We start from the raw sequence: 27,209 nt of genomic DNA on the forward strand, positions 1-27,209 counted from the left end.
CATGCAGTTTTAAACTGCCAGAAAGAAGCAGTGACTATCTGAAAGTCCAATAATACCATGAATGAAGTTATACTTCAGATTTCTTTTTTTTAATTGTATTATTATTATTATTATACTTTAAGTTTTAGGGTACATGTGCACAACGTGCAGGTTTGTTACATATGTATACATGTGCCATGTTGGTGTGCTGCACCCATTAACTCATCATTTAGCATTCAGATTTCTATTTATTATATCCTTATCTTGAAACCAAAGATTGATTCCCCATAAGAAAAAGACTGTGAGGACAGTATAATTGAGCAGTTTTCAAAACAATATTTAAGAAGGAAACAACTTATCACTCTTAATTTTTAACAAAAGACACTCTAAAAATAGTGAAACTGTGATGTTTTAGATGAGACAGTGATGTAACCAAAAAACTCCATTTCTGGCTAAAAGAAATCAAGATACTCTATAAGCCTTCAGTTGTAACTTAAGCAACAGGAGTAAAACACAAACACCACAATAAGGCAGAAAGAGGGACTTTCCCACTAATCTACATCCTTTTTAAAAAATACCACTGGTGTATCCCATTACAATTCTTAGAAATCAAATAATTTTAAATGGGATCATTGAAATGGTTCACACTGAATTTGTTTTTTCCTACATTCTGTCACATGACTGCTTATTTTTGACTCCTATGCTTCTTCCGTAGAAGATGCATAAGCAGTCCACATTCAAGGCAACTTCATTCCTTTGTTACGCATCTTTTTTCTTCTGACAAATTATGAAATCAAAAGAAGAGCTGAGACCAGCCTGACCAACATGGTGAAACTCCATCTCTACTAAAAGTACAAAAAATTATCTGAGTATGATGGCACGTCCCTGTAATCTCAGCTACTTGGGAGGCTGAGGCAGGAGAAGCGCTTGAACCCAGGAGGTGGAGATTGCAGTGAGCCGAGATCATGCCACTGCACTCCATCCTGGCAAGACTCCAGAAAAAAAAGAAGAAGAAGAAGAAGAAGATCGGAAATACTGGTTTTCCAGAAGGAGTGATTCATTGTTATCACATTAAATAAATTCCTCCTGATACACAAAGGCTAACCTTTACTTAGTTATTATTTAGGGTGAAATTTTATCTAACATATTTCTCACCAAGTCTCCCAAACTCCTTCGATTTAAAGTGAGAGAAATCTGTTCTTTTTAGATAACTGCTCTATCATTTAATGTCCTTCTGCAAAGGTTATTGACAAAATATATGCTACAAATCTTCACATTAATTAATTGACTTTCTTTTATTCTGAAACCTACTTTTAGGAGGTCAGCAGCAAAATTTCACCCATTACTTTAGAATAGAAAATGTAAATGTACTCCTTATTCCCAACATATGTGTGTGATATTTATTCATAAGCAATATTCTATTGATTTTTCAGAGCCTGTTGGGCTAGTTACCAAATATACAGTGGTAAACACATTGTCCCTACCCTTATGGAGCCTCATGGGCTTGTTATTGGAATTGAGTTTTCTTGGGAATGTTACATATGATTTAAATATCCCCGATAGACAAAGTGAAAGAGCCCAATAAAATTGTAACTTAATCTTAATTTATTCTATTATCTCAATCACTTTCTAATGTTGTTAGGGGATTAAGCAAAATAACTCCATTATCTTCTGTTACTTACTTTCCTAATAGTATCATCTAATACACTTAGTGCTGCCATGGGCCAACTGGAATCCCGAAGACAATCTAGATATCTAACTTACAAAGCCTTAATTAAGCCTTGGGTAAAATTATACCAAAGGTAGTATTTTAAAACCCAAAACTTGAAATAAAATTACTTTAGGGATACTATAAAGCAGGAAATATTGCTTTAATTATTCTCTATGTTCTCATTTTTAAAAGAAGTGAAACAAAAGTAAAGAAAACAGTTTCACATATTTTAATTTTTATATCCAACTTTTAGGTTTATTATTCACCTAAGTAGGTATTAATTGATGATATGATTGATTGGTGAGCTTCATTTTTCAAGGTTACCTAAAAGATAGTAGTCAATGTTTAAAATATAGGTAATATTTTGGTGCCTTGTCTACTTTTGATATTAATGACTTTGAAAAAGGAATGTCATATATCTAATCTAAGCACAGTTGAATATACACATATCAAGTTTTTTCTGTGTTGTACTTAATCTCAACAATAAATCCAAGTTTCTTGCTGAATTTCAAGGCATGAAGTAACTTCTTAATGTTTATGTAAATCTAAAAGGCAAGCTTAATGCAGCATGGTAAATAAAATGACCCAGGAATTGTGAGATCTGAGTACAGCTTATTCTCACTTTCTCACTGTTTTCCTATGTAACACACTCTCTCTTTCACAGTATTTAAAACCTTTCAGCCGCTTGAAAAAGGTATAACGTGAAACTCCCTATATTATAACTTGCTGTGGATGAAAACTCCTTTTATAATCCATCCCTACAAAGAATTTTGTAAAAAGACTTCATGTGATATATATCTACAGTAGAAACACCTAAAAGGCTGTGTAGAACAAGTGTTTAGAAGGTGCTATTCACAAAATAATTACCTAAGAAATATGCATAAATGAATGAATGACAGTGCTTTGTATAATTACATATCTTAGGAGCTAAATTAATTTATCTACATTATTTCTTTGTATCCTTTATTCCAGTGATTCTTTATCTTTTTTCAATTTCTTTTTCCTTTCCTTTATTGTCCCTTTCTTTTCTTTTGGAGACTGGGTCTTGCTCTGTTACCCAGGCTGGAGTGCAGTGATTGGCACAGTCTCAGCTTACTGTAGCCTCAACCTCCTGGGCTCAAGCAATCCTCCAACCTCAGCCTTCCTAGTATCTGGGACCACAGGCATGCACCACCATACCTGGCTAATAACTTTTTACATAGCGAAATAGTTTGGGGGAAAGGGCTGAATTAGATTTGATTAATTTTGAAGTTCTAGTAGAAATCAACAACCTAATTCATACCTGATTAGTAATGAGGCTTTAAAGCTAAATATTATTGGCTATATCTCCGAAGTTTTTCTTGCTTTTCTCCCATTTTTAAAATACATGTATATCCAGCCAGTGATACCAGTTGACAATAAGAGGGACATGTAAGGGACAATCTTATATGCAGAGATGATAGTCACATCCCAGGAGTCGTTTAAGAGAAAAATGTGAATCCCAAAATACATCTATTTTGATATCCATCAATTGATACCTGAAATTTCTCCATCAGATATTCCCATATTTGAGTTAAATCTTTGTACTGTAATAAATTGTAGATATGCCTTTTTGTGAATCACATAACATCATCATAAAGTTCAGGGCAAGTGCTAAGCATCATTAGGAGGAGAATATTAGGATACTTAGATTCCTGATGGAAAATGAGTGAAGTATCATTCGGGTAAATTTCTGCTAAGCATTGAGTTTTTGTTTTGAACTCACTCTCTCTAGAATTCTCTATTACTATTGGAATTCAATTTTAATTATTATTACCAAATTATTTTAGACTTTGCTCTTTCAGAAATAAAGACAAACTTTCCACTTTCACAGTTCTGTCCCATGACTAGCCCAAACAATTGTTACTTTGACTATTTGATATCAGGTGTAAAAAAGAAAAAAATGTGGCCCAAAATCATTTTAAGAACCATAATAATTTTCTAAGCTTCATTTCCTGAGTATCCCCTTGTGTTTGGGATAGTGGGGGTTGGTGGTGGAAACAATGTGTACATAAGTATTGAATTGGGAGTCATCATTTGTAGGTCAAAACTAGACTCATAATGCAATCAATGCTTTTGCTGAAAGTTGGCTTTTTTACTGAAATGTATTTAAACAAAACCTAGGTATCTACTCTGCTTAAACTTACGTAAAGCTCTAAATTTAGCAACATTTTAGTCAAATCTCATGACTATCACAAGATATTGGAGATACCTGAACACAGTGGATCAAATAGGTAGTAAGAGGGCCTTTTAAAATGCATTCTTTGGTTTCTACTTAATCTCAAAGATCTTGATATGAAGATTAACAAAAAGAAGAATGCTTGATTCTAATTATGATATCCATGTAAACTTTCAATGACACCTTAGCTAGGCTAAGATTTTTAACACTATCCTTTGTCAAGGAAGACACTTACATGTATGATATAAGTCATAGTTGATAGTTGCTTTGGCTTTCTACATCCCTGCTAGTGTCAATTTTTTTTTTGCATTTTCTCTAGTATAATTATAGCTGAAATCTCACTTTATTATTGTTGTAATGTCCAATTCTAGGTAAATAAATTATGCCCACAGCCAAATCAGTCACAACCCATTATTAAATTTGAGTTTTCTATTAATAAGATTACAAGTGTTTTAGTCTCAAAATTGTGTAAAACAAGATCAATTTTTAAGTTCCTATCCATTTTATAGTGAACCTGTTCAATAAAAAATACATTTTTAATAAGGCAAAATACATGATACCAAACACAGCATTGTTAGATTGGTAGTATTTTGGAATTCACGATTTGGCTTTGATAAAAGTGACTCATGGACTCTTCAGTATAGCTTTCCAGTGAATATATGTTGAATGTTGAAAGACCACTCATTTAAATTAAATTTAAAAATAAAGTAAATGCTCTATGCTGTGAGCCATACAAGGCATAATATCAACTTCAACAAGAAATGGTCTGCAAACACACCATATTTGCCAAGTAGCATCACAGTCTAGAAACTTCTGCTTCCGTGTCACAGATCATGAAATTAGGTTATTAGGCTTTTTTGGATATCTGTAAAAGCGCTAATTAAGCCCTTTAATACTCTAATTGAAATAGATATAAGTGCTTCTGGATGATACCCTATAGCTGGTCCAGATTCTTTAGTTGCAGACTGACCTAATAACTCAGTGATCTACTCACTAAGGACTTAGTATGCTCTGACAGCCAAACCAGCCCTAGTTGCCATATCATGAGCCTTGCAGGTCTAGCTACATTTCAGGAATCAACCTCTATAGCTAGTAGGTAAGGAAGAATAATGAACTTTAATATGTCTTGATTTCAGGAGTCATTTCACAAACTGTCTCAAAATAACTTTCTGGAAAAGATCAAGAAATGATTGTACAGTTCTGAGAATTTATAGCTAATTGAAAAAGAATACATATTATATTCTGTAAAATTGCCTGTAAGAGCTTTTCTCTATACTTTATCTTTGGTTCTTTCCCGTCAACATTTTCCTGAAGACCTAAGTTAAAAACAAAAAGAGTAGACTTCTCAAAAGAACAAAAAAAAAAGTGATAGCAAATTCAGGATGCCAAAAGATACGAATTTCTGGGGAAAATGAGCTATATTTACTAAGATGAAATCTGACAGGGATAAGTGTAAAAGTCTTAAATTTAGGCTCAACACTGTAGTGGGATAAAAAATGACCACAAATTTTTTTCAGTTGCTCATGCTCCACCCTTTGAATCTGGGCTGGCTGCGATTCACTTTAACCAACAAACAAAAGCAAGGGATGTTGTACAACTTCTGAACAAGGTCTCAGGAGGCCTCACTGATTCTGGCATTGCCCTCTTGCTGACTTGTGCTCACCATGTAAATAAATCCGGGCCAGCTTACTTGAGAGTGAGATTGCACGTCAAGAGGGAGTCCTAGCCAGAAGGCAGGACCAACTGTTAGCACATGCCACCCAGCCCCAGTGGACTACAGCTGCTTGAGTGATTCCAGGCAAGGCTTATAGAACTGCCCAGCTGACGCGATGGCTCACGCCTGTAATCCCAGCACATTGGGAGGCCGAGGCAGGCGGATCACAAGGTCAGGAAATCGAGACTATCCTGGCTAACATGGTGAAACCCCGTCTCTACTAAAAATACAAAAAATTAGCCGGGCGTGGTGGCGGGCGCCTGTAGTCCCAGCTAGTCAGGAGGCTGAGGCAGGAGAATGGCGTGAACCCGGGTGGCGGAGCTAGCAGTGAGCCGAGATCGCGCCACTGCACTCCAGCCTGGGCGACAGAGCGAGACTCCGTCTCAAAAAAAAAAAAAAGAACTGCCCAGCTGAGCCAAGCCCAAATTGACATGATTAAATAAAATAGAGTTGTTTTAAGCTGCTGACTTTTGGGTGATTTATTCTCATATGGAAATATTAATTGTAGATGTCAAAAAAAGAGAAGTTTGCCTTCTTTTGCTGGCAAAGCAGGCCCAGGTACTAGTGGGTGAGCCTTTTGCCCCAACACTCAGTCTAAGCCCATAGTGGAATATGGCAGCATTAAGATAGAAGTAAATTCCCAGATTGAGGGAGATATAAGTTCCATTTCCCTTTGTAATGACCATACTGGGTTGTTGTTTAGGACTGTATGTTTTTAAAGACACTGGACATGCAGAGAGAGTAACCAATAATGGTGAGCAATTTATTAACCTATACAAAGCCCTTCGAGGACTGGAAGTGTTAGCCTCAAAAAAAGTAAAACACAGTAAAGATACAACAATTTTCTTAACATTTTGACAACACCTCATAAAGGAAATCAAGTAGGGTAATGATTTAAAGGGTAGGTGTAGGCAGATAGGTAGAAGAGCCAAGGAGGCTAACTCTCTATGAAAATAAGGAATAATTCTCTGACTATGTAGTGATTATTCAGCTCCCCATTTGATGTGATTTGGCTGTGTCCCCACCCAAATCTCATCTTGAATTGTAGTTCTTATAATCCCCATGTCTCATGGGAGGGACCAGATGGAGATAATTGAATCATGGGAGCAGTTTCCCCCTTCCTGTTCTCATGATAGTGACTTAGTTCTCATGAGATCAGATGGTTTTAGAGGGGGCTTTTCCCGCTTTTGCTTTACACTTCTCCTTGCTGCTGCCATGTGAAGAAGGGCATGTTTGCTTCCCCTTCCCTCATGATTGTAAGTTTCCTGAGGCCTCCCCAGCCAGGCTGACCTGTGAATCATTTCAACCTTCTTCTTTTATAAATTACCCAGTCTTGGGCAGCCCTTTATAGCAGTGTGAGAACAGACTAATACACCATTCTTACCGCTTTCTAACAGTTCTTATTTTCACTTTCTGTATGACTTTTCAACCCATTTTCCCATCTACTTCTACCTTCACCTTTTCACTTACGAATTCATTCTTGTCTTTTTCAGATACGAAGTCTTTTTACTTTTCTCTTATCAATTTCATTTTTTTATATTCCCTGATGTCTTACATGTACTTTTGTGAGCATATTTGTGTGTGTTCATATTTATATGGTAGTGTCTGTATATATTCATAAATATGTCGCGTATGTACACTTTTATATGTATCTGTGTGCATTATAGTCTGTATATGTATCTTTCGGTTGTGGCTAAAACTGAGCAAGAAGTTTATTTCATTAGTTACAGCTTCTCCATGGAGGAATGGGTAAGCCCGATCAATTGCCTGTCCTCTTCTTTACATTTCTATGCTTCCTCCCCTCCCCATCTTTCCATCCTTCTCCTTTTGTCCTTACACCTCAGCTCCCTTTAATCTGTCTTCATGAACCTTCTTTCCATTGTTTCTACTTGTGTCTATCCACAACTTCTGCACTGAATGTGTCACACTCACATTTTACCTGAAACTTGAATTTACCAAGGACACTTGTTTCCCAGTAGCCCACTAGACACTAGCCTTTCTCCCTTACTCCATATAATAGGAAGGAAAGCTCTGGTTCCCTTTTAGTACTTTCATACCTTCTGCATCCATGTAAAACCCCTTCTTTGAGGTTTACATCATCCATCTCTATCATTCTCTATCCCTCTTGTTCAGTAATTGCTTCTGATCTCCTGATCAATGCCATTTATTTAATATGAGTTTCAGGCATCTCATTCAGTGTCTTCCTCTCTACTCCAGCTTCTGCATTCATGCTGACAAACTTCAATATCTATGTCAATAACCTGCATTATTCATTTGCCTCCTGAACGTTAATGACCTTTACCTTTTCACTTCAGCTGCTCACTCTGGATCTTCTTGTCACTCAGAACTTTTCTGCATCTGAAATCCTAAGGTCAAAGTTGCCTCTCTGACAGGAATCACAGTCTTATTCCAACTCCTCTTGCTTTTTAGCCTCAACACAAATTAAGATATCCAGTCCCTTGCTCCCTCCATTCTCCCCGTAGAGTAACACCCCTTTGTTGACTTACTTTCTTCTCCCCTCAGTCTGAAGTCTGGGTTTAATCACTTTCTCCCTAAGACACTCAGTTTCCTTATGTCCTCGTCTTTTTCACCCTACTGCCCTGTAAGTCATAAACTCTGAGTTACTTCTATAATTTGCTTTCCCCAAATCTACCCCCAAAGTATAGAGCTGATGGGGGAAAAAATTATACCACTATGATGGTTTATGTCTTCTACAAGACTGTAGTGTCTAGCTTTAGCTAGATCATCAATACCACCTAAAAATCCTTTTTCATATCCCTGGTCACCTCCCTTTCTTGTCCTATCAAACCCTCACTGTTCTTTTTCAGCCTTTTTCCTCACTCTATGCTTTCAGCAGAGATCTTACCTTTCTATTCCATGAGGAAAATTGAATCTAGCAGGTATGAGATCTATCATTTCCTTGCTCCACACCTGCAGAATTATCCACAGATATATTCTTTCCACCTCCTTTCTTTTAGTCTGCAAGAAAAATTTAACCAGTCGTAGTTTGAAGGATAATCCTACAAGTTATGCTTATCATCCATTCCTCAGAGTCCCATTTGAAAAAGCATTTCCTTTCTCCCTTATACCTTAACATGTTTCCATAGACTCCTTTCCCATGGTCTATCAACACATTCACATGTTTTCCATTTCTTACAAGACTTCTTCAGCCATACATCCCTTTGTAACTACAATTCTAACCAAGCTCTTATAAAGCAGCCTATACTTAGTTTTCACTTTTTCACATTCCATTCATGCTTTATCTCACTTTTATCGTACCATTACAATTGCCCTCAAAAAAGGTTATCACTTCCTGCCAAATCAAATGGACACTTCACTTTGATCTTGTTTAAACACCTACTTAACTCTGATGATCACTCCCTTCTTGGAGTTCTCGTCTCTGGATTCTGTGACTGTCCTACTCTTGGTTCATCTTTTACTTCTTTGACCATTCTTTCTCAAATTATTTTTAAAATTTCTTTTCTTTATATATTTGTTGTCATTTTGGTTCTATCCTCTTCCTCCCTCTCTTCTCCTTTTTTATTTCTTCTCTCTCTAAACATTTCCATCCACTCCTCTGGCTTCAGTTGCAACCAAAAGTAAAATCTAGTATGGCCTACCTGTCTAGCCCCATTTCCTGCCATCTTTCACCTCTTATTTTGTTGTTCTGAGCAACTATACTACTGGCAGTACTTGAAACACATCAAGCTTTTTATACCTGTGTGTTATTTCCTCTGCCTGGAATGCACATCCATGCCCTGTCTCCATTCCCACCTTTCTTGAGGTAAGTCTTTCCTTTTCATCTTTCAACACTTAGGCATCATCAGGAAGCCTTTACAGACCTTTCCTCTCCTTCCGTACCCAAGGTAGGTTCTGTTAATACCTGTGTTTATGTTATAATATTTATCAATAACTTACTGGAGTTATCCATATAAAGATCTGCTTTCCCACCTTACTGCTTCTTATGAGTAAGGACTGTGTCCTGTTCTTTTAATAATCAAAGCCCAGCACAATGCCTGGCACATAGGAATTACCCAACAAATAGTTGTTGATTGAACTGAAATAGACCTAATATTCTCTCTTTAACACAGACCCTTATATCCAAGTGTCTGCTTAACATCCCTATTTTTATGTCCTACTGATACCGCAAAGGTATAAGACTTAACTTACACACATATTTCCCCCACGCACATACCCATACACGTACTCCCCAGCGAAAATCTACTGTTCTTCCTCTCCATTATCTTGATTAGGGCATCACTATCTACATAGCCACCAAAACCAGAATCCTGGGAGTCAGCCATCTTGCCCAACCCACCTCACCTCATTCTATCCTCAGAGGTCATGAAGTCCTTTGGATCCCATATCCTAAATATCTTTCAAATGCATCTCCTTCTTTCCATCTGCAATGGTACAGCTCTAATTCAGGCCTTCGGCTCTCACTGGGATTATTTGTTATTTTTATTTTTAGTTATTTTATTTTTTTTTAGACAGAGTCTTGGTCTGTTGCCCAGGCAGGAGAGCAATGGTGTGATCTCAGTTCACTGAAACCTCTGCCTCCCAGGTTCAAGCAATTCTTGTGTCTCAGCCTCCCAAGTAGCTGGGATTACAGGCATGTGCCACCACACCTGGCTAATTTTTTTATTTTTAGTAGAGACAGGGTCTCACCATGTTGGCCAGGCTGGTCTCGAACTCCTGGCCTCAAGTGATCTGCCCGTCTCGGCCTCCCAAAGTGATGGGACTACAGGGGTGAGCCACCTTGCCTGGCCTGACATATTTTTTAATTGTGGTAAAATGTCATAACATAAATTTATCATCTTAACCATTTTTACGTGTATAGTTTAATGGCAGTAAGTACATCCACACCATTGTTCTCACTAGGATATTTTTTAAATAAAAGACTATGTGGTCTTCTGACCTACAAGTCAACCTGCCTTCATCCCATCTCTGCATTCTTGGCAATATGAACTTTCTAAAATGCAGTTGATGTTACTAGATGAGTTAAAACCCTTTCATTGTGTTCCCCTGTGTACATCAGTGGATTCATCACAAAGTTTTCACAGGTTCAAATTGAAGTAAAGAAAAAAATGCAATATACCAAGTTTTTCTTAAATATTTTAGCTGAAAGGTTGAGTGAGTGAATGGATGGCAACATTAATCAAGATAAGAAATACTGAAACATATATAAGAAGTAAAATAGTTTTGTTTTAAATATACTGAGTATCATAGGCCAATGGTATAAGCAAGAGGAGATTTCTTAAAGGCAGTTGGATAAGTGAGTCTAAAACTCAGAAGAGAATTTTGAGAAAGGGGTCTAGATTTGGAAGTCATGAGCATTTAAGTGTCATCAAGGGAGCAAAATGAAAAGAAAAGATGATAAAATACATCAACATTAAAAATACCAACAAAACGGCCGGGCGCGGTGGCTCACGCTTGTAATCCCAGCACTTTGGGAGGCCGAGGCGGTCGGATCACGAGGTCAGGAGATGGAGACCACGGTGAAACCCCGTCTCTACTAAAAATACAAAAAATTAGCCGGGCGTGGTGGCGGGCGCCTGTAGTCCCAGCTACTCGGAGAGGCTGAGGCAGGAGAATGGCGTGAACCCGGGAGGCGGAGCTTGCAGTGAGCCGAGATTGCGCCACTGCACTCCAGCCTGGGCGACAGAGCAAGACTCCGTCTCAAAAAAAAAAAAAAAAAATACCGACAAAACAACAACCATAGTGATAAAAGAAACAAAAACCATATTTAAAGTCTTCTTATCCTTCCGATTGAAAGAGGGCAAGATCTTTAATACTAATGGCAAACCCTAGGTGCTGCATTTTTAGTGACTTTGTCTCTTCCTCCTCACAACCTTGTATAAGGGTTTACTTGTCTGTTCGTCAGTTTCTTCATATTTAAAATGGAGAAATCCTAATCCTAGCTCTAGCCCTTTTCCTGTTTCATGAAGCTGTTGGGAAGATATCACTAAGTAATATTTAAAGCAGCTGGAGACTATTTTAGTGAGCTACATAATTTTTTAAGGACATTATTGATTTGGACAGTAAGAATAGCCTGCAGGCAAATCCTGCAAGGTGCTTCAACAGACACACATGTCTACCTTCCTGTTGGCACAGCCCATGTTTGGCAGGTGTATTCCATTCCTTACAGGAAGGAATAGGTGCTTCATTGTGTTACAGAAGTCAGTAAGCTTTCACAAAACTAAGTAATCGACATTTTTCTCATTTCTGAGATCAGGTTTTCATAAATCATTCGACCTGGATAAATTGAGAATGTAGTTGATCTGGTAATTGTTTAAATACAATGAGGACATTGCAAAACATTATATTTAACTATTTCTTCCTAATCTCTTACCTTAACAAGATATAAGAGTTCTAAATGGAAAGATGTCCTAATGTAGAAAAAGGAAACAAAAGTTAGATGAGCCTGTCTGTAAAGGAGAAGCCAGAAGAAGCACAACACAGATTCATCTCAGTAATCTGGGATTCCACTGATTCTGAATCTGTAGTAACAGTAATAATAACTGGACAAAATAGAGCTGACTTTTATATTGTGAAGAAGGTTTTATCACTAGTTAGTAATATAAATTATATTATGGAGAAGGGATACATTTAGCCAGTTTGCAAGTAATATTTTCTGGCTTTTAACAATATATGCAAAGAAATGCTACTAATATCTTATAGTGATTTCTGCTGGGAGCTATTTAATGGTTATTTCAAGTTACTATCAGATTTTAACAATAAACTTAAAATTTCATAGTGTAGTTCTGTAATTCATACTCACATTTTTCTTTCCCCTCATTCCACAACTCAAGTTAATTAAACATTGCCTTAAAGGATTCATGTAGTCCTATGAGTCATAATATTCAGAGTGTATAAGTTAGCACTAGTTTTTAACCACTAGGGAAGGTTCAAGTATTGCAGACTAATCTGAGAATACAGTGAATTTTCTAATGACTCTTCTAGTTCAGGTATTTGTACCACTAGACTGTTTTAGTGGATATACAACATTTATGTATAGTTTGCATTTTAGAAAAGTTTGTAGTAATAAACTTAGACAAGATTTGCCTTTTTACTCTAACATCATTATTGTGTTCTTAAAGCAAAGTTTTTTGATGCACTGAATAATTTTGTTTTATTTTCCTGTTTTTTGTTAACAGAATTCTTGATAGATACAAAATCATCCAATAAACTTCAGCTAGTTTTCAGCATTATATGCAGTTGATTTGTCCATTCCTCAGTGAAACTTCCGAATCATCTAAACCAGCTTGTATGACACTAAGAATACCCTCATTCCTTTAGTGTCCAGCTCTGTGCTGTATTTATTTGCAGAGGACCCTCATGCATGGATCCATATAAATGAGGCAAACTGTGAAGCAGACTAGACTGTGCCGCTTACGAGTCTTTGAGAGAGGAAGACTGTGTATACGAAAACTGCTAGGCATGATATTTACTTATAAGGAAGATTTCTGTGTGTATAACATCAAGCAAGATTTTTGGTTGAGGTTTTATGCTTTCAGTAAAGAAAATAAAAGAAGAAAACCAATTAATGGTCTGATTCTATCATCTTTTGTCAAGCAAAACTCTTACTGATCCACATGAATGTGACCTCCCGCTCATAGAGTAGTCTAAGAACACTGCAGAATGGACTTCTGAACTTTTGACTCTCTTTTCAATTTAATTGACTGTTTTTTAATCAACTAAAAAAATCATTTTCTTTAACTAAAAATTCTATGTAGGTAATTTCTAGTGTATCTATGCTACTCAGAAATAGAAACTTGTTTTTTTAATTAGAAAAGTCTGGTTTTATTAGTATCAAGTCATTGTGTATGTTTAAATTATTTCCATGCTACTGTAACTTTAAATTTTTCCCACCTAACCACATAATTTCTGGCTTTATTTTTTCAGCTGATTCTATGAAAAGATGGGAATTTAGTACATAGAATTTACACAGTATACCAACCAATGAATCCCTTATCTAACTAAGTAACAGGTGAAACATTGCTGGATTTGTGTTTTGAAGTATGTGCTTTTCTTAGGTAAAAATCAGTTTATTCTACATTTAATATGTGCTCCTGTCATTGCATAGTAAGTGATTCATTCACAACCTTAATGCAAGTGGCTAAATGTATTGAAATAATTGTCTTATAAACTTTGTGTGGCATCTGATGCTGACATAATTCAAGGATCTGGGTTAAAGTTTGTGTCGTTGCTGGTTTTTTTTAACCTCAAATACTTGGCACTCTGTAGCAGTGTCTCTCACAGTAATGCTTTGTTTCTTAACATGACCGTGAGGACTGCTTGGTCACAGGCAAATACTGTCCTTTATCAGCCAGGACATTCTTGACAATAATTGCCCTTTTTTTCCCCCTTCTCACCCCCATCCCAACCCCAACTTAGGTTGGAAAGGCTGGTGGATGTACTGAGGAAGAAGGTTGGAACCGGGACCATGAGGACAGTGATCTGATTGAAAAAAAACGACAGTCTGGGGAAGCGATCACATCTGGTGACCAGGCTGCTTCATTCAACACTGTGTAAACACTAAAGCCTTAACTTAGCAAACAGTTGTTAGAAGTGGGACACTCCAACCACATTCCAAGCTGAGATAAAATCAAATCACAAATGTTTAACCACTTTGCTGCTGACTTGAGTTATTTATCCAAATATATTAACTATAGACTTTTACCAATGGGTTGCTATAAGGTTACAGCTTATTTTGTAACTATTTTATATCTCAATATCTTTAATATAAATCTTTTTACTGAGAGATCATTATAGAAACATGTTAAAGTTGGTTAGGATCATATCTTCACATATGGCCCTTTCTGAATCAAAGTGCAGCAAAGTAAATATTGTCTAAGCTTTAATCCACTGTGTTAGGTCAAAACTTCAAATACATGCATTTTTCAATATAGGGTATATTCCTTAACTGATGAGAGAGGCTTAAACATGAGTGTGTAGTCTTCCTTCAATGCATGTATATAATCTTTGTTAATATTAAAAGATATTAAATATAGGTGCCAAGAATTAAAGGTATAATTTGTTTAATAAGAGATGGATATATAAAAATTACATTCATCAAGGCATGATTTTTGTTTCACTGCAAATAATGCAAACTGTTTTCAATAAAAAGAGGAGACTGTTAATGTGTACATATAAATTCACATTGTCAGCATTTTTTAATGTTGAGTCTGAATAATTATCTAAATTCTACTTAAGCTATAAGTCTCTGTCATTTTTGCTTGAAAATTAGCATGCCTCTGTCTTAAAAGAGACCATCAAACCTATTAAGTATTCATATTATCTTTTTTTAATTGCGATTTGATTTTTATTGTGGAGGAGGAGGATCTAATATATAATATACAATAAAATTATAATGTAGAAATCTAAGAATTTAGAAAAAAGTAAACTTGCCATTTGGTTAAGGTTACCTGCTTTTTATTTTATTTCAGAAATAAGATAGTTACAGCATAGCAGTCATACGAAGTTATGAATAGAACTGAGATTTTTATGTAATTAGTTATAGGCAAAATACTTTCATATTTTTAGATTAGACAGATGAAAGACCAAGAGGAAATGACTGTGCCTGGAACAGGATGAAGTAGACAAGTAGAGATTTAATTAGCGAAAATTTTGTAGGCAAGTAAAATTTTTTCTAAGTCTATACATTTTTAATTCATCTTTAAGATTGAGCTAAATTATCTACCATTGCCTATTTACAGGATAAGTACATTCAGGACAATTTATTGTACCATTCTTTCATATACTGTAGCAGATTATCCATTTCAGTTTTTTTTTACTCCACAGGAAAATGTAAGCTACTTTGTCATCGGTGACAAAAGAATCATAATGCTAACAAACTCTATTTCTTCCTTATTAAATCTGTATCCATTAAAGTAACTTTTTTAACTATGAGAATTAGAAAATAAGAGACAACAGGGGTTAAAAATAAACTGATTTAATTTGCTCTATAGTCTTAAAGAGAATTATATCCTCTCATAGACCAATGACTCAATAATAGAGAAATATGTAATGATTTGGCCATGCATGGAGTCTTGTCTCTGGGCTGTATTTGAAACGTGTAACAGCTCCCTATGTGAAGAAACAGCATCTTTAAAGTCATCTGGGAGGTGCAGGTAAGTAAAGAGAAACAATTTTTGTCACAAAGAAGTCCATTCCTGATCTCACTTAAAATAAATCACAAGTAAATTTGGATTTTCAGTTTAATCTTCAAAACAGATGAACTTTTCTTGAGTTATTTTGTCTGAGTTTTTAGAATACACAAAATATAGTATAAAGACATTTCACAATTTCCAAACAAATCTTTCTACACTTAAATGATCAAATTAGAAAAACCAATTCCTATAATTAATATGCAGAACTTTTATAGAATATGATATTATAAAGTTAAATTTGCAAAATAATTCTAACATCCACTATTGTTCAGTATAGGTAATGTCCCAAAAATATCACATCCTCTTGAAAATGAATTGTGTACAAAATTTCAGATGCAAGGTATTACAGCCAAATATTATCTTAATTTCTTACACTTAAAAGTGTCCATCGACGGTGTGTCAGCTGGTCTTTCTATATTTTTTCTGTATGAAGGAATAGCCTTGCCTACTGAAGATAGGCTCTCTATATATTCAACAATAATGCAACTTTAGAAGCATTCCACACTGCTGAGAAATGTTGCTTTGAGTTTGCTTTACACATCATCAACTCTAAATCCTATAGTAACATGAGAATTCACTTCTTCTTGTAAAAATAAGTAATTTACAGGAAAGGCAAAATGCTAATAGTAACATTTGTAGCACTTGATGATTTACAAAGTCCTTTCACATCTGTTTTTCTTTTCATTTGATCCTATCAACAATCATAATAATAATAAACTATATATATAACCCATATAATAATGATGGTGATGATAATTTTAGTACTACTGTCATTATAATTATTATTATATTCATTCTACAGATGAGGAAACAGACTCAGTAAGCCTTGGAATTTGCCAAGGACTGGCTAGGACCTAGAACTAAGATCTTATAACCACACTCCATGCAACTATGAGTCTCTAAATCTCTCTCTAAGAAAAAGATTTCAAAGTAAAGATTTTACTGTTGCAATTTCTGTTGTGACAGTATCATTTCTTTCACATACTACATACGAATTCCCTAATAATCAAAAGATTGTACACATTTTTTTCAATGAAGTACAATAATGTGAACTGCATGTGTAAACAGCATCACATTATTACCACCTCTCTATGGTATTATAGTGGCAGTATGCTGTGCCTCAGCCTTCACTAATTAGGAATATTGCGACAACTCATTGCTAATAAAACATAACATGAGTCTCTTTGTACTATTTCTAATTGGCCTGATGCTAAAACCTATCAGCTTAGTTTTATAACATGGTAGTCTAAACTTCAAGGCTTGCTCTATCTCCTAGAGCAATTTAGAGCTAAAACCAGTAATAAGCAAAGTTATTGGCTATAAGCAAGGTATAAGCAGTTAAAACAAAGTTAATAATTATTAATATATGAGAATTTAAAATTTTATAAATAAGTTAGAAATTATTAATGTATTTTAAATATGGAGTGAAATATTTTGCTTATTTTTTTCAATGATAAAGTTGATCCTTTGTATATTTCCTTATTCAAATAAATTCAGTCATCTTCTTATCAGGTCGCTTATTTATATAATTAGTTTATTTTATTAAAAAGCTAGAATATTAAAGATTTATACTTTTAATATTGTATATAGTTTCATAGAAAAACATTTTATATGTACTGTTCTTAAAGATCACAATTATTTTTAAAGTTTCTATTTTCAAATACTTGTGATTAATGAGGAATTCCATGATGAAATAGCCATGGCTTATACATTTTTGTCTTTTCACATATAATGTGTTTGGAACCCAAATTTTTTACTGATTTTATTGTGTTGTTGGTAACTAGTATTTACAGCTAAACTATCTATTCATATTATACATATATATATATATATATACATGCACACACACCGATACATTTACCTTTTAAAAAAATGATTTATAAGTGAACTGTTAGGCTCCAGTGATTTCAGTGTTTTGTTCATGTTTTATTGGAAATGCACGTGGTTTCTTAGGCTTTTAAACAAATACATGGAATGGTTGAAAGATTTATTTTGCTCGTGCTTAGCTAAATATGTCATCTCTAGAAAAGATGTGGTTTGTTTTGGCACTGTTTTAAAAACTCAAATATTTTAAACATTTGTTAAGTTGGAGCTTGCACATTTAAACCAGCAGCATACGTTCCAGAAGAGCATCTCAAGTTACCAAATTTTTAAAATCCTTTTACTAGGATAATCTTTTTTGAAGAGGTTTTCTTGTGCTCCCTTCAGCAGCATATATACTGAAATCAGAAAAAAAAACTTTTCTTTTTTATTATATGGTTTAGTGTAAGTTAAGTTAAACTTCTAAAAGTTGAATTATTTAATGTAGGACTTCATAAATAGAATTTGACAATGATAAATGTGTATTTTTGAGAATCATTAAAATGTATACAATGCTATTCCTTTGCAGAGGTCTTAATATGCTTAATTTTTAATCTAATTGTCTTCTAAATATAGTTTTGGTGTATGCTAGTATTTTAGAAGCCACCAATTTCTGGACTATCTGATTATTAGCAAAGATGTATTTTAATGCACAAACTCAAATGTTTAAAATATATATTTAGTTTGTACTCAAATAAAATCCCCTATTGCAAATCCTATACATATTTCAATGCAATTCTTATATATCGATCTTAATCAAATTTATAAATGTACAATCCTGAAGACAGTGTACTAGATATGCACTATAAAATTTATTGCAGTAAGGAAACAGATTAAGTTCACTGTCAAACTGTCTGACTTCCTTAACAAATTTAATAAAGATAAATGTCAATATGAACAAATTTGTTAGGTACCTTAGGAATCTTTCAAAACTATTTAGATGTAAAAATTGTAGTAATAAAATATTGAAGAGAAATATCATTTTTAGTGAATATGGTTAGAAAGAACCTAAGAAGTGAGATCAAATTATTTTAATTAAAAAATAGGCCAGGCGTGATGGCTCACGCCTGTAATCCCAGCACTTTGGGAGACCGAGGTGGGCGGATCACAAGATCAGGAGATTGAGACCATCCTGGCTAACACGGTGAAATCCCCGTCTGTACTAAAAAAAGTATAAAAAAAAAATTAGCCGGACGTGGTGGTGGGTGCCTGTAGTCCCAGCTACTTGGGAGGCTGAGGCAGGAGAACGGCGTGAACTCGGGAGGCGGAGCTTGCAGTGAGCCGAGATCGCACCATTGCACTCCAGCCTGGGCAACAGTGAGACTCTGTCTTAAAAAATAATAATAATAATAATAATAATAACAGACTGACTCAAATCTACCATGAAGCACCTCTACTCATTTTGGAATATGTACGTGGAATTTTGCTGTCAATAGCTGAAATCTAAAAACACTGTTTCTGTTGCTTTTGATTATTCAGTCATGATAAGGTAAATGTAAACAGACTATGTAGCACTCTATCACCTGGAGTGAACTTAGAATTTACAGCTTAGAGTACATGACTAAAAGAGGAATGGAGTGGAAGTGGGCAGTAGGTGTCTTTGGGGCAAAAATTCTATGAACTGGTAATATCTAAACTATCACATTACTTTGTTAAATGATTGTTTCATCACGTATGACCTTTGTGATTTTTCACACATTTTACTTCTACATGTGCACATAATTGTAATTTTTTTAACTTTAAAAAGTCAATTATGTTTAAGAAAATTTTTAAAATAAGAATGAACGTATGTTATATTTACTCATGTATTTACCATTTCTAGTCCCCTTATTTTCTTTGCATACATCCGTGTGTCCACCTGTTACTATTTTCCTTCTGCCCAAAGTATTTATCATCTATACTAGTGAAGAACTGTTGGTTCAACATTTGTATGTCTGAAAATGTGACTCTTTTTCTGCCTCCATTCTGTGAAAAAAAAATTGCTGCATATAGAATTTGAGGTTAACAGGGTTTTGTGGATTTTTTTTCAGTAATTTAAAGATGTTGCTCTAATATTTTTGGTTTGCTTTGTTCCTGCTGTCATTCTTATTTTTATTTTCTGTACATAATGTGTCCTCCAGCTGCTTTAAAGATTTTCGCTTTGTCACTTGTTTTAACCAATTTGATTTTGATGTGTAGTGTCAATTTCTGCATGTTTCTGTGCCTGTGGTTTGCTGAACTTCTTGGATCCATGAGTTTGCAGTCTTTATCGAAAATTTCAGCCATTATTTCTTCCAATATTTTCCCCTATCTCTTTTTCTTCTTTCTCTGAACTACTATTCTCTGGATATTAGGCTACTTAAAGTTATCCTACAGCTTGTTCATGCTTCGTTCTTTTTTTAATTTTTAATTTTGTGTGTACATAGTAGGTGTATATATTTATGGGGCACATGAGATATTTTGATATAGGCATACAGTACATAATAATCACATCAGGGTAAATGGGATATCCATCACCTCAAGCATTTATCCTTTTTGTTACAATTAATTATACTGTTTCAGTTATTTTTAAATGTACAATAAATTATTATTGACTGTAGTCACCTTGTTGTACTATCAAATATTACGTCTTATTCGTTCTAACTATATTTTTATTATATTTCTTTTCAGTTTTTTTCTCTGTTTCATTTTGGATAGTTTCTATTGCTTTGTCTTCAAGTTTACTAATCTTTTCTTTTGCAGTGTCTAATGTGTTGTTAATCCATCCAGGGCCTCTTTCTTCATGGACATTGTATTTTTCATCTGTATAAGTTAGAATTGAGTTTTTTTAATTTTTTATGGCTCTCCTTAACTTGTTCATGCTTTACATTATCTTCAGGAACATAAAACACATACAGTGGTTTCACTTCCTTAGTTTTAGTTACCCACAACTAACCAGTCCAAAAATAGGTAAGTATAGTACAATAAGATATTTTGAGAGACAGAAACCACATTCTCATGCCTTTTATCACAGTATATTGTTATAATTATTCTATTTTATTATTATTATTTAGCTCTTACTATGCCTAGTTTAGAAATTAAACATTATCATAGAAATGTACATACAGCAAAAGATGTATATAGGGTTTGGTACTATCCTTGGTTTCAGACATCTACTGAGGGTCTTGGAATGTGTCCCCCATGGATAAGAAGAGATTGCTGTAATAACTTTTAAAATTCGTGTTTGATAATTATACCATCTGTGCAACTTCCAGGCCTGTTTCTATTGATTGATTTTTTTTTCTTACCATAGGTTATATTTTTCTGCTTTACATGCTGGTAACTTTTTATTGAGTACCAGTTATTGTAAATTTTATCTTGTTGGGTGCTGAATATTTTTGTATTTCTTTAAAATTTTTTGAGTTTCTGAATATATTACCTTATATTATTTGTAGTATATGATGACCATATGTAAGTTTAGGTCATTCTTCTCCCTTTTCTTTGCTGGTGATTTTTACCCTGGCCTTGCTAGTTTGCTCACATGTGTGTGCTGATCAATACTCTGAGAAAGACTCAAGCAATGGTCTACAGCTCTCTAGAGCCAAATGCACTCTCCTATGTATCCTTTCTCTCTCTTTTTCTGTGCAGCGCTCTCCTCTGCTTAGAATTTCTCCTCTCCAGTACCCTGAGCTGTAAATTCTGTCTGCCCTGGTGTCCCCAGATTCTCAACTCTGTGTCCTCAACCCAGGGAGACTCCCAAGCCCTTTTTGGTTGCCCCACTCCACTCTCTGTAAATTCTCCAGACCATAAGCTGGGGCAATCATAGGGTTCACTTCATTGTTTGATTCACTGTCCTGGACTGCCTATTGTCCAAAGTCCAAAAACATTGTTTCATGTATTTTCACTATTGGTTTTTATTTGGTTGGTGTTGGTTTTGGTTTTGTTGTTTCCTTTTTTTAGTTTTTTAAGGACAATGGCAGGATAAATCTGGTCCCTGTTATTCCATTGTAGCCAGAAGTGTAGGTCCTCCTGTAGATCTTTTAAAATGTCATCCTATTAATGTCTGGCTTCTGTCTTACCTGTTTAGAAATCAGCTGTCAGTCTTATTGTCTCCTTGAAGTAAACTTTTTTGTTTCTCTGATTGCTTTTTACATTTTTTTCTTTTACTTTGTTTTTTTGGCAGTTTTATTTTATGCCTTGATGTGGTCTTCTTTTTATATTTCTTGCTTGAGTTCAGAGACTTTTTTTTTTTTGAGACGGAGTCTCGCTCTGTCGCCCAGGCTGGAGTGCGGTGGCACGATCTCACTGCAAGCTCCACCTCCCGGGTTCGCGCCATTCTCCTGCCTCAGCCTCCGGAGTAGCTGGGACTACAGGCGCTCGCCACCACGCCTGGAGAATTTTTTGTATTTTTAGTGGAGACGGGGTTTCACCATGTTAGCCAGTATGGTCTTGATCTCCTGACCTCGTGATCCACCTGCCTCGGCCTCCCAAAGTGCTGGGATTGCAGGCATGAGCCACTGCGCCCAGCCTGAGTTCAGAGACCTTATTAAAGCTCTGTCTTCATCTTTTCTCAATTTTAGGACATCTTAATCAATATCTCTTTCTCCTCCTGAGACTTCAGTTACATATATGTTAACCTTTTCATTATGTTCCCATATTTTCTGTTCTTTTTTTCTAGTTCTATGTGCAACAGTTTTGATTTTTGTTTTTGTTTTTGTTTTTTAAGATACGGGGTCTTGCTAGGTTTCCCAAGCTGGTCTCGATCTCCTGGCCTCTAGCAGTTCTCCCATCTTAGCCTCCAAAAGTGCTGGGATTAGAGGCATGAGCCACTACACCTGGACAATTTTGAATTTTTAAAATTACCTGTCTTTTATTTCACTAAGCCTGTCTTCTACTTTGAAGGCCATCTATTGAATTCTTAACTTTAGGTTTTGAATTTTTAAATTCTACAGTTTCTTTTTTCTTTTTTGCACATTCTGATTCTCTAGTGAAATACTCATCTTTCTAAAACTATTTTCTTCCCCCTTTGCCTCTGTTTTGCTGAACATACTGGACATCGTTACTTTAAAGTCCATGCCTATTAACTCCAATATCTGAATTACCTCTGGGTCTTTCTCTATCGTCTGGCTTGTCTCTTGGCATGCCTATTAGTTCTTGATTGAATGTAATATAACCTGAACCTCCAGATGATTTTGTCTGCCTCCAAAGAGGGTTTATCCTTTACTCTCCTGTGATGACTGAATGAAACCCAGTCACCTTTATCCAGTAAGGTACTGTGTTGACTTGAATCTGGGTTCCAGTTTGAATAAGGATCAGTTGTTTCTAGTTTGCCTCCTTTCTTGTTGCATAGTTCACTAGGGCTTTCAGTGGTGAAAGTGATATCTTCGCTGAGCTTTTTTAGAAATTCTCATTTTAGCTTTTTTAATCATTCATTTAGGACATCTCAGAATTTGCCAAGTATCTTGAAAGGACAACTAGATACGTGTTTCCGGCCTTTAGATCTCCAATTCTGTCACTCCAGCCCTGCAAAATTGCCCAAAGCTCTGCTAGTTTCCCTATTCCTAGAAGTAATCTTCTGCTAGGACAGAGCCCACATTATCAGTTCCCTCATCTTCACCCAGAACCAGCAAATGCCTCCAACGGAAAAGTGGCTGCAGATCATCAGTTTACCTCTCTGTTGTTCTCCTTTCTGAAATCTTAGTCCCTCTATTTCTTTTTATTTTACACCCTCTTCAACACTTTTAAACAAATACTGTTTTTTGTAGTTTATTCAGCTTTTCTAGTTGTTGCTGGCAGGAGGACTGGTCTATCACAAACTATTTTGTCTCAAAGCAGAAATCCAATGAGTTTTAAATTTCCTTTATTATAATTTTCATTTCTAGAGGTTATATTTTCTTCATCTCCAAATGCATTTGATCATTTTTAGAGTTACTATCTCATATTTTTAATTTCTTTTTTATTCTCTTATGTGTTTTGTATTTCATACTTAATTTCTAATAATTTTGACATGCCAAGAATTTGCTGCTCTGATTTTGTTGTCTATTATTTCTGCTAGCTATCTTTATTTTGCCTCACTTCTTTAGATGTTTCGTGATTCGTTAATGTCAGCTTATATATTCTTAGAACTATTCTCTATGGAGTTTTTCAAAGCCTGGGTTAAAGGTGGGTTCCTCCATAAAGTTTTACATTTGCTTCTGCCAGTCACTTGGAAACATGTTGGATCACTTTTAAATCTTAATTTGACTTTCATTAGGCCACTTAGGTAATGTTAATTTGGGTTGAAAATCCACAGAAGAGCTAGTTTATGGTTATAAAATTCAGAGGGGAAATTTTTTTTTAATCCTTCATTCATATCCTGAGTTCAAGATTTCTCTCCCCAAATGGATTCTGGCTTTGTACTTTGTCCCCTGCTACATTACAAGGCCCTGAAAACCCAAGCTCAACTTTACCCCTGTCATAAGACAAACACTTTCAAGATGAAAAACTGCCTTTTGTGCTTTACTTACCACTTAGGGTTGCATTTTACTTAGCTTTGGGCCTCAGAGTATTCCTTATTGACTGCCAACATATTGACGAATTTGAAAAGGTGTTTTTCATTTTCTATCCAACATTTTTAGTTGCTTACTGCAGGAGGTACCAGGTCCATCGTAGCAGGAAACAGTAGTCAAGGTTGAATGTTATTAAATCTAAACACACACATACACACACACACACACACACAGAGAGAGAGAGAGAATTGCACTGCTAATAAAATGTTCTGAATTTAGTATCACTTGTATACATGATTAAAATGAGCAGATAATAAATTTACCTTCCAAGATCCGTAATTGCAGCTCTTTGTCCCCACCAGTAACTACAAGCAGTTTTTCATTAAAGAAAAGAAAATGATTGAATAATCCAAATTAGCCCAGGCAAGAAAATTAACAGCTGCCTAAAATGAAATGTTTGAGTTATGAGCCACGTACCACTTTGGTTTATCTGCAGGCAAAAGGTTCAGAATCTTTATTCAATTAACCACATTGCTTGGGAGGGCCTGGTTGCCCTGAATAAGAGCTGCCTGGTGATGAGTAAGAGGTATCCGTGACACACAAATTCAGACCTTGCAACTCTGTTTTTGTTGTTTGAACTTTCTTCTCTGTTGTAGCTAGGGATCCGGCATGGAATTTAAACACTTGTGTGGTAACTCCATTCCTTCAAGCCATTGTGTTGTTAAGCTCTAGCTAACGAACTTTTAACACTGGCTCCATGTAAAGCAAGACTTAGAAAACAGCAGCGATCAACATTTTTGGTTTTATAAAAAGATTATATAATTTATATGTCTTCATGCAACTAAGATTCCCTTGCCTCCCTAGACCAACTGCTCCCTAAAAGGTAGCCTTTAAAATATATATATGAAAAGTAAAGAAATAAGCCGAAGTGCACTAACAAAACTTAAGAAGTAACTTTCATTTCAAAAATCATACATACTGTGGCAGAAACTTCAAAAAGTATACCTGTTTAAAAGTTAGGAACTTTGCCTAAAATAGAGGAACCATAACTGTATAATATTTTTAAAAGGTGAGAACTGCCAAATGCACCAGTCATGTATACTTTATCTCATGTGGCCCTTTTCTTCCATGCCAATGTTTTTTGTTGCTTAGGGAGATCTTCCTGATAATGTCACAAAGAATGTCTCTCAGACCCATATAGATTAGGTACACATTGGCTTGCTAAGAACAAGTTTTTCTTTTAAATAGCTAAGCTTCATATGGCTTCTAACTATCCTATCTTGAGACTAAAAGCCAAATGACTGAAAGACAAGAGACTGAATTTCTTCTCTAACTCATAAACCAGTTCTGAAGATACTTCTGTGGGAGAAAATTCAAATATATTTTGAACAATGATATAATAATTTGATGTAAAATATCTCAGTGTTATTTCTTTGAAGAATTACACTTTATCTAAATGTGTACACTGATTACTAATGTCTTAGTATGTTATAGTCTTAGCACATTGCAAAATCGGATTCACTTTTTGCATCTTAAACTGTGATCATATTATAAAGAGTAGTTATATAATTTTATTTAAGTGACATAGAGGAAGGTAAGAATGTGAATATGTAATTGTTGTCAAAAAGAAGTGAGGAAAAGCTTTTGAGATCAGAAGTTTCCTTTCAGTTAAAGCTTCAATTGTGTCACAGCAATAATTTGTTTCTGCTTTTATAAATAAAAAACTTTTATAAATTGCAACAACTTTTCAAGGAATATAGTTAGTTATATATTGCAGATATTATTTTCTTTACATTTTAGGGAAGTTGTGTGGGCCCACGTTGCGTTTTTTAAAGAACCAATTTCCCAATTATACATAGAAGTTCTATGCCACATTTTGTTTTTTTATGAATAGCAAGAAAATTAATAAAAGTGACTTTTATTCATAACGTACTAATACCTGAGACCATGTACTCCAGGTGTACTCTCCATTTCAGTTCCTACCCTATATTCTCACTGTTTGATTCATTTGCCATTTTTAACCCTCTACTTAATCAAATCCACCTTCACTTTTTAAATCCAATTCATCCATCAAGAACACGTATGTACCACCCCTACATGAAGCTTTCCCTAATTCTCCACCCTCACCCCACCACCAAGTTGTAGTTAATCTCCCTTCTGTTTGCCATATAGCTCTTTCTTCATCTATTAGGGCAGTTATTAAGTTTTCTCTTTGTTTCAGTATTCCTTTACTATTTCCCATTAGAATGCAAGCTCCTGAAGATGAGAGATTCAATTTTGTTCATATTTCTTTGCACAGGTAAATACTTGATGAATAATCATCCTTGTTTAATGATGAAACCTAAATTTTCAAACTATTTTAACTTTCTAAACATTTGTGTGATGTGCCGTTCTAAAAATATGACATTAAAAGATTAAAATTTAAATATTTTTCCTGTGTCAGTGATGTTAAAATATGCAATTATGTCAAATTATCTAGCACCTGGCACATTACCAGGTAAAACATTGTATTTACCTGAATACTGTAGCTTGTTAACCATAATTAATTAATCAGTTTAAAGCGAAGGGTTGTTGTGGGGTTGTTTGATGTTGTTTAATTTTTTTGGTTTGGGTGTGCATGTGTGTGTGTGTGTGTGTGTGGTGTGTCTGTTGTGGTTTGTTTTTTGTTTTGGGTGTTTTGTTTTGTTTTGTTGAGTCAGGGTCTTACTCTGTCACCCAAGCTAGAGTACAGTGGTGTGATCATAGCTCACTGCAGCCCTAAATTTCTGGGCTCAAGTGATTCTCCCGCCTCAGCCTCCCAAGTAGCTGGGACTGCAGGCATGTGCCACCAGCCTGGCTCATTTCTTTTTTTAATTTTTTGTAGAGACAGGGTCTTCTGAAATTGCCCAGGCTGGTCTCAAACTCCTGGACTCATGCAATCCTCCTGCCTTGGCCTCTCAAAATGCTGGGATTACAGGCATGAGCCACCACACCCAGACTTGGTTTGTTCTTTTAATCCAAACTTCTTGTGTAGTTGTTAAATATTGGTAATGTGCAGTCCAAAGTTTGAAATTTCACTCCATGATGAACTGAAGTCTGGTTTTATTTTGTTGACTACAAAGTTTATACAAAATTTCCAGATAAGAAAATA

At 35.2% G+C, this 27,209-nt stretch overlaps 1 protein-coding gene across 2 annotated transcripts in view; it reads left to right on the forward strand.

Annotated features, from left to right (window-relative positions):
• MIPOL1 (mirror-image polydactyly 1) overlaps positions 1 to 18,352 on the forward strand; it is a 370,127-nt gene extending 351,775 nt beyond the window's left edge. Inside the window, exon 14 of one of the 2 annotated variants that reach the window (XM_003263723.2) lies at positions 13,999 to 18,352. In XM_003263723.2, coding sequence (XP_003263771.2) covers positions 13,999 to 14,065 — 67 coding nt within the window. In that variant the 3' untranslated portion in view covers positions 14,066 to 18,352. The remainder of the gene's footprint in view (positions 1 to 13,998) is intronic. The other variant, XM_030813713.1, reaches the window with a different exon arrangement.
• Positions 18,353 to 27,209: the final 8,857 nt, after the last annotated feature.

The sequence above is a fragment of the Nomascus leucogenys genome, chromosome 1a (genome assembly GCF_006542625.1).
Source record: "Nomascus leucogenys isolate Asia chromosome 1a, Asia_NLE_v1, whole genome shotgun sequence".
NCBI lineage: Eukaryota > Metazoa > Chordata > Mammalia > Primates > Hylobatidae > Nomascus > Nomascus leucogenys.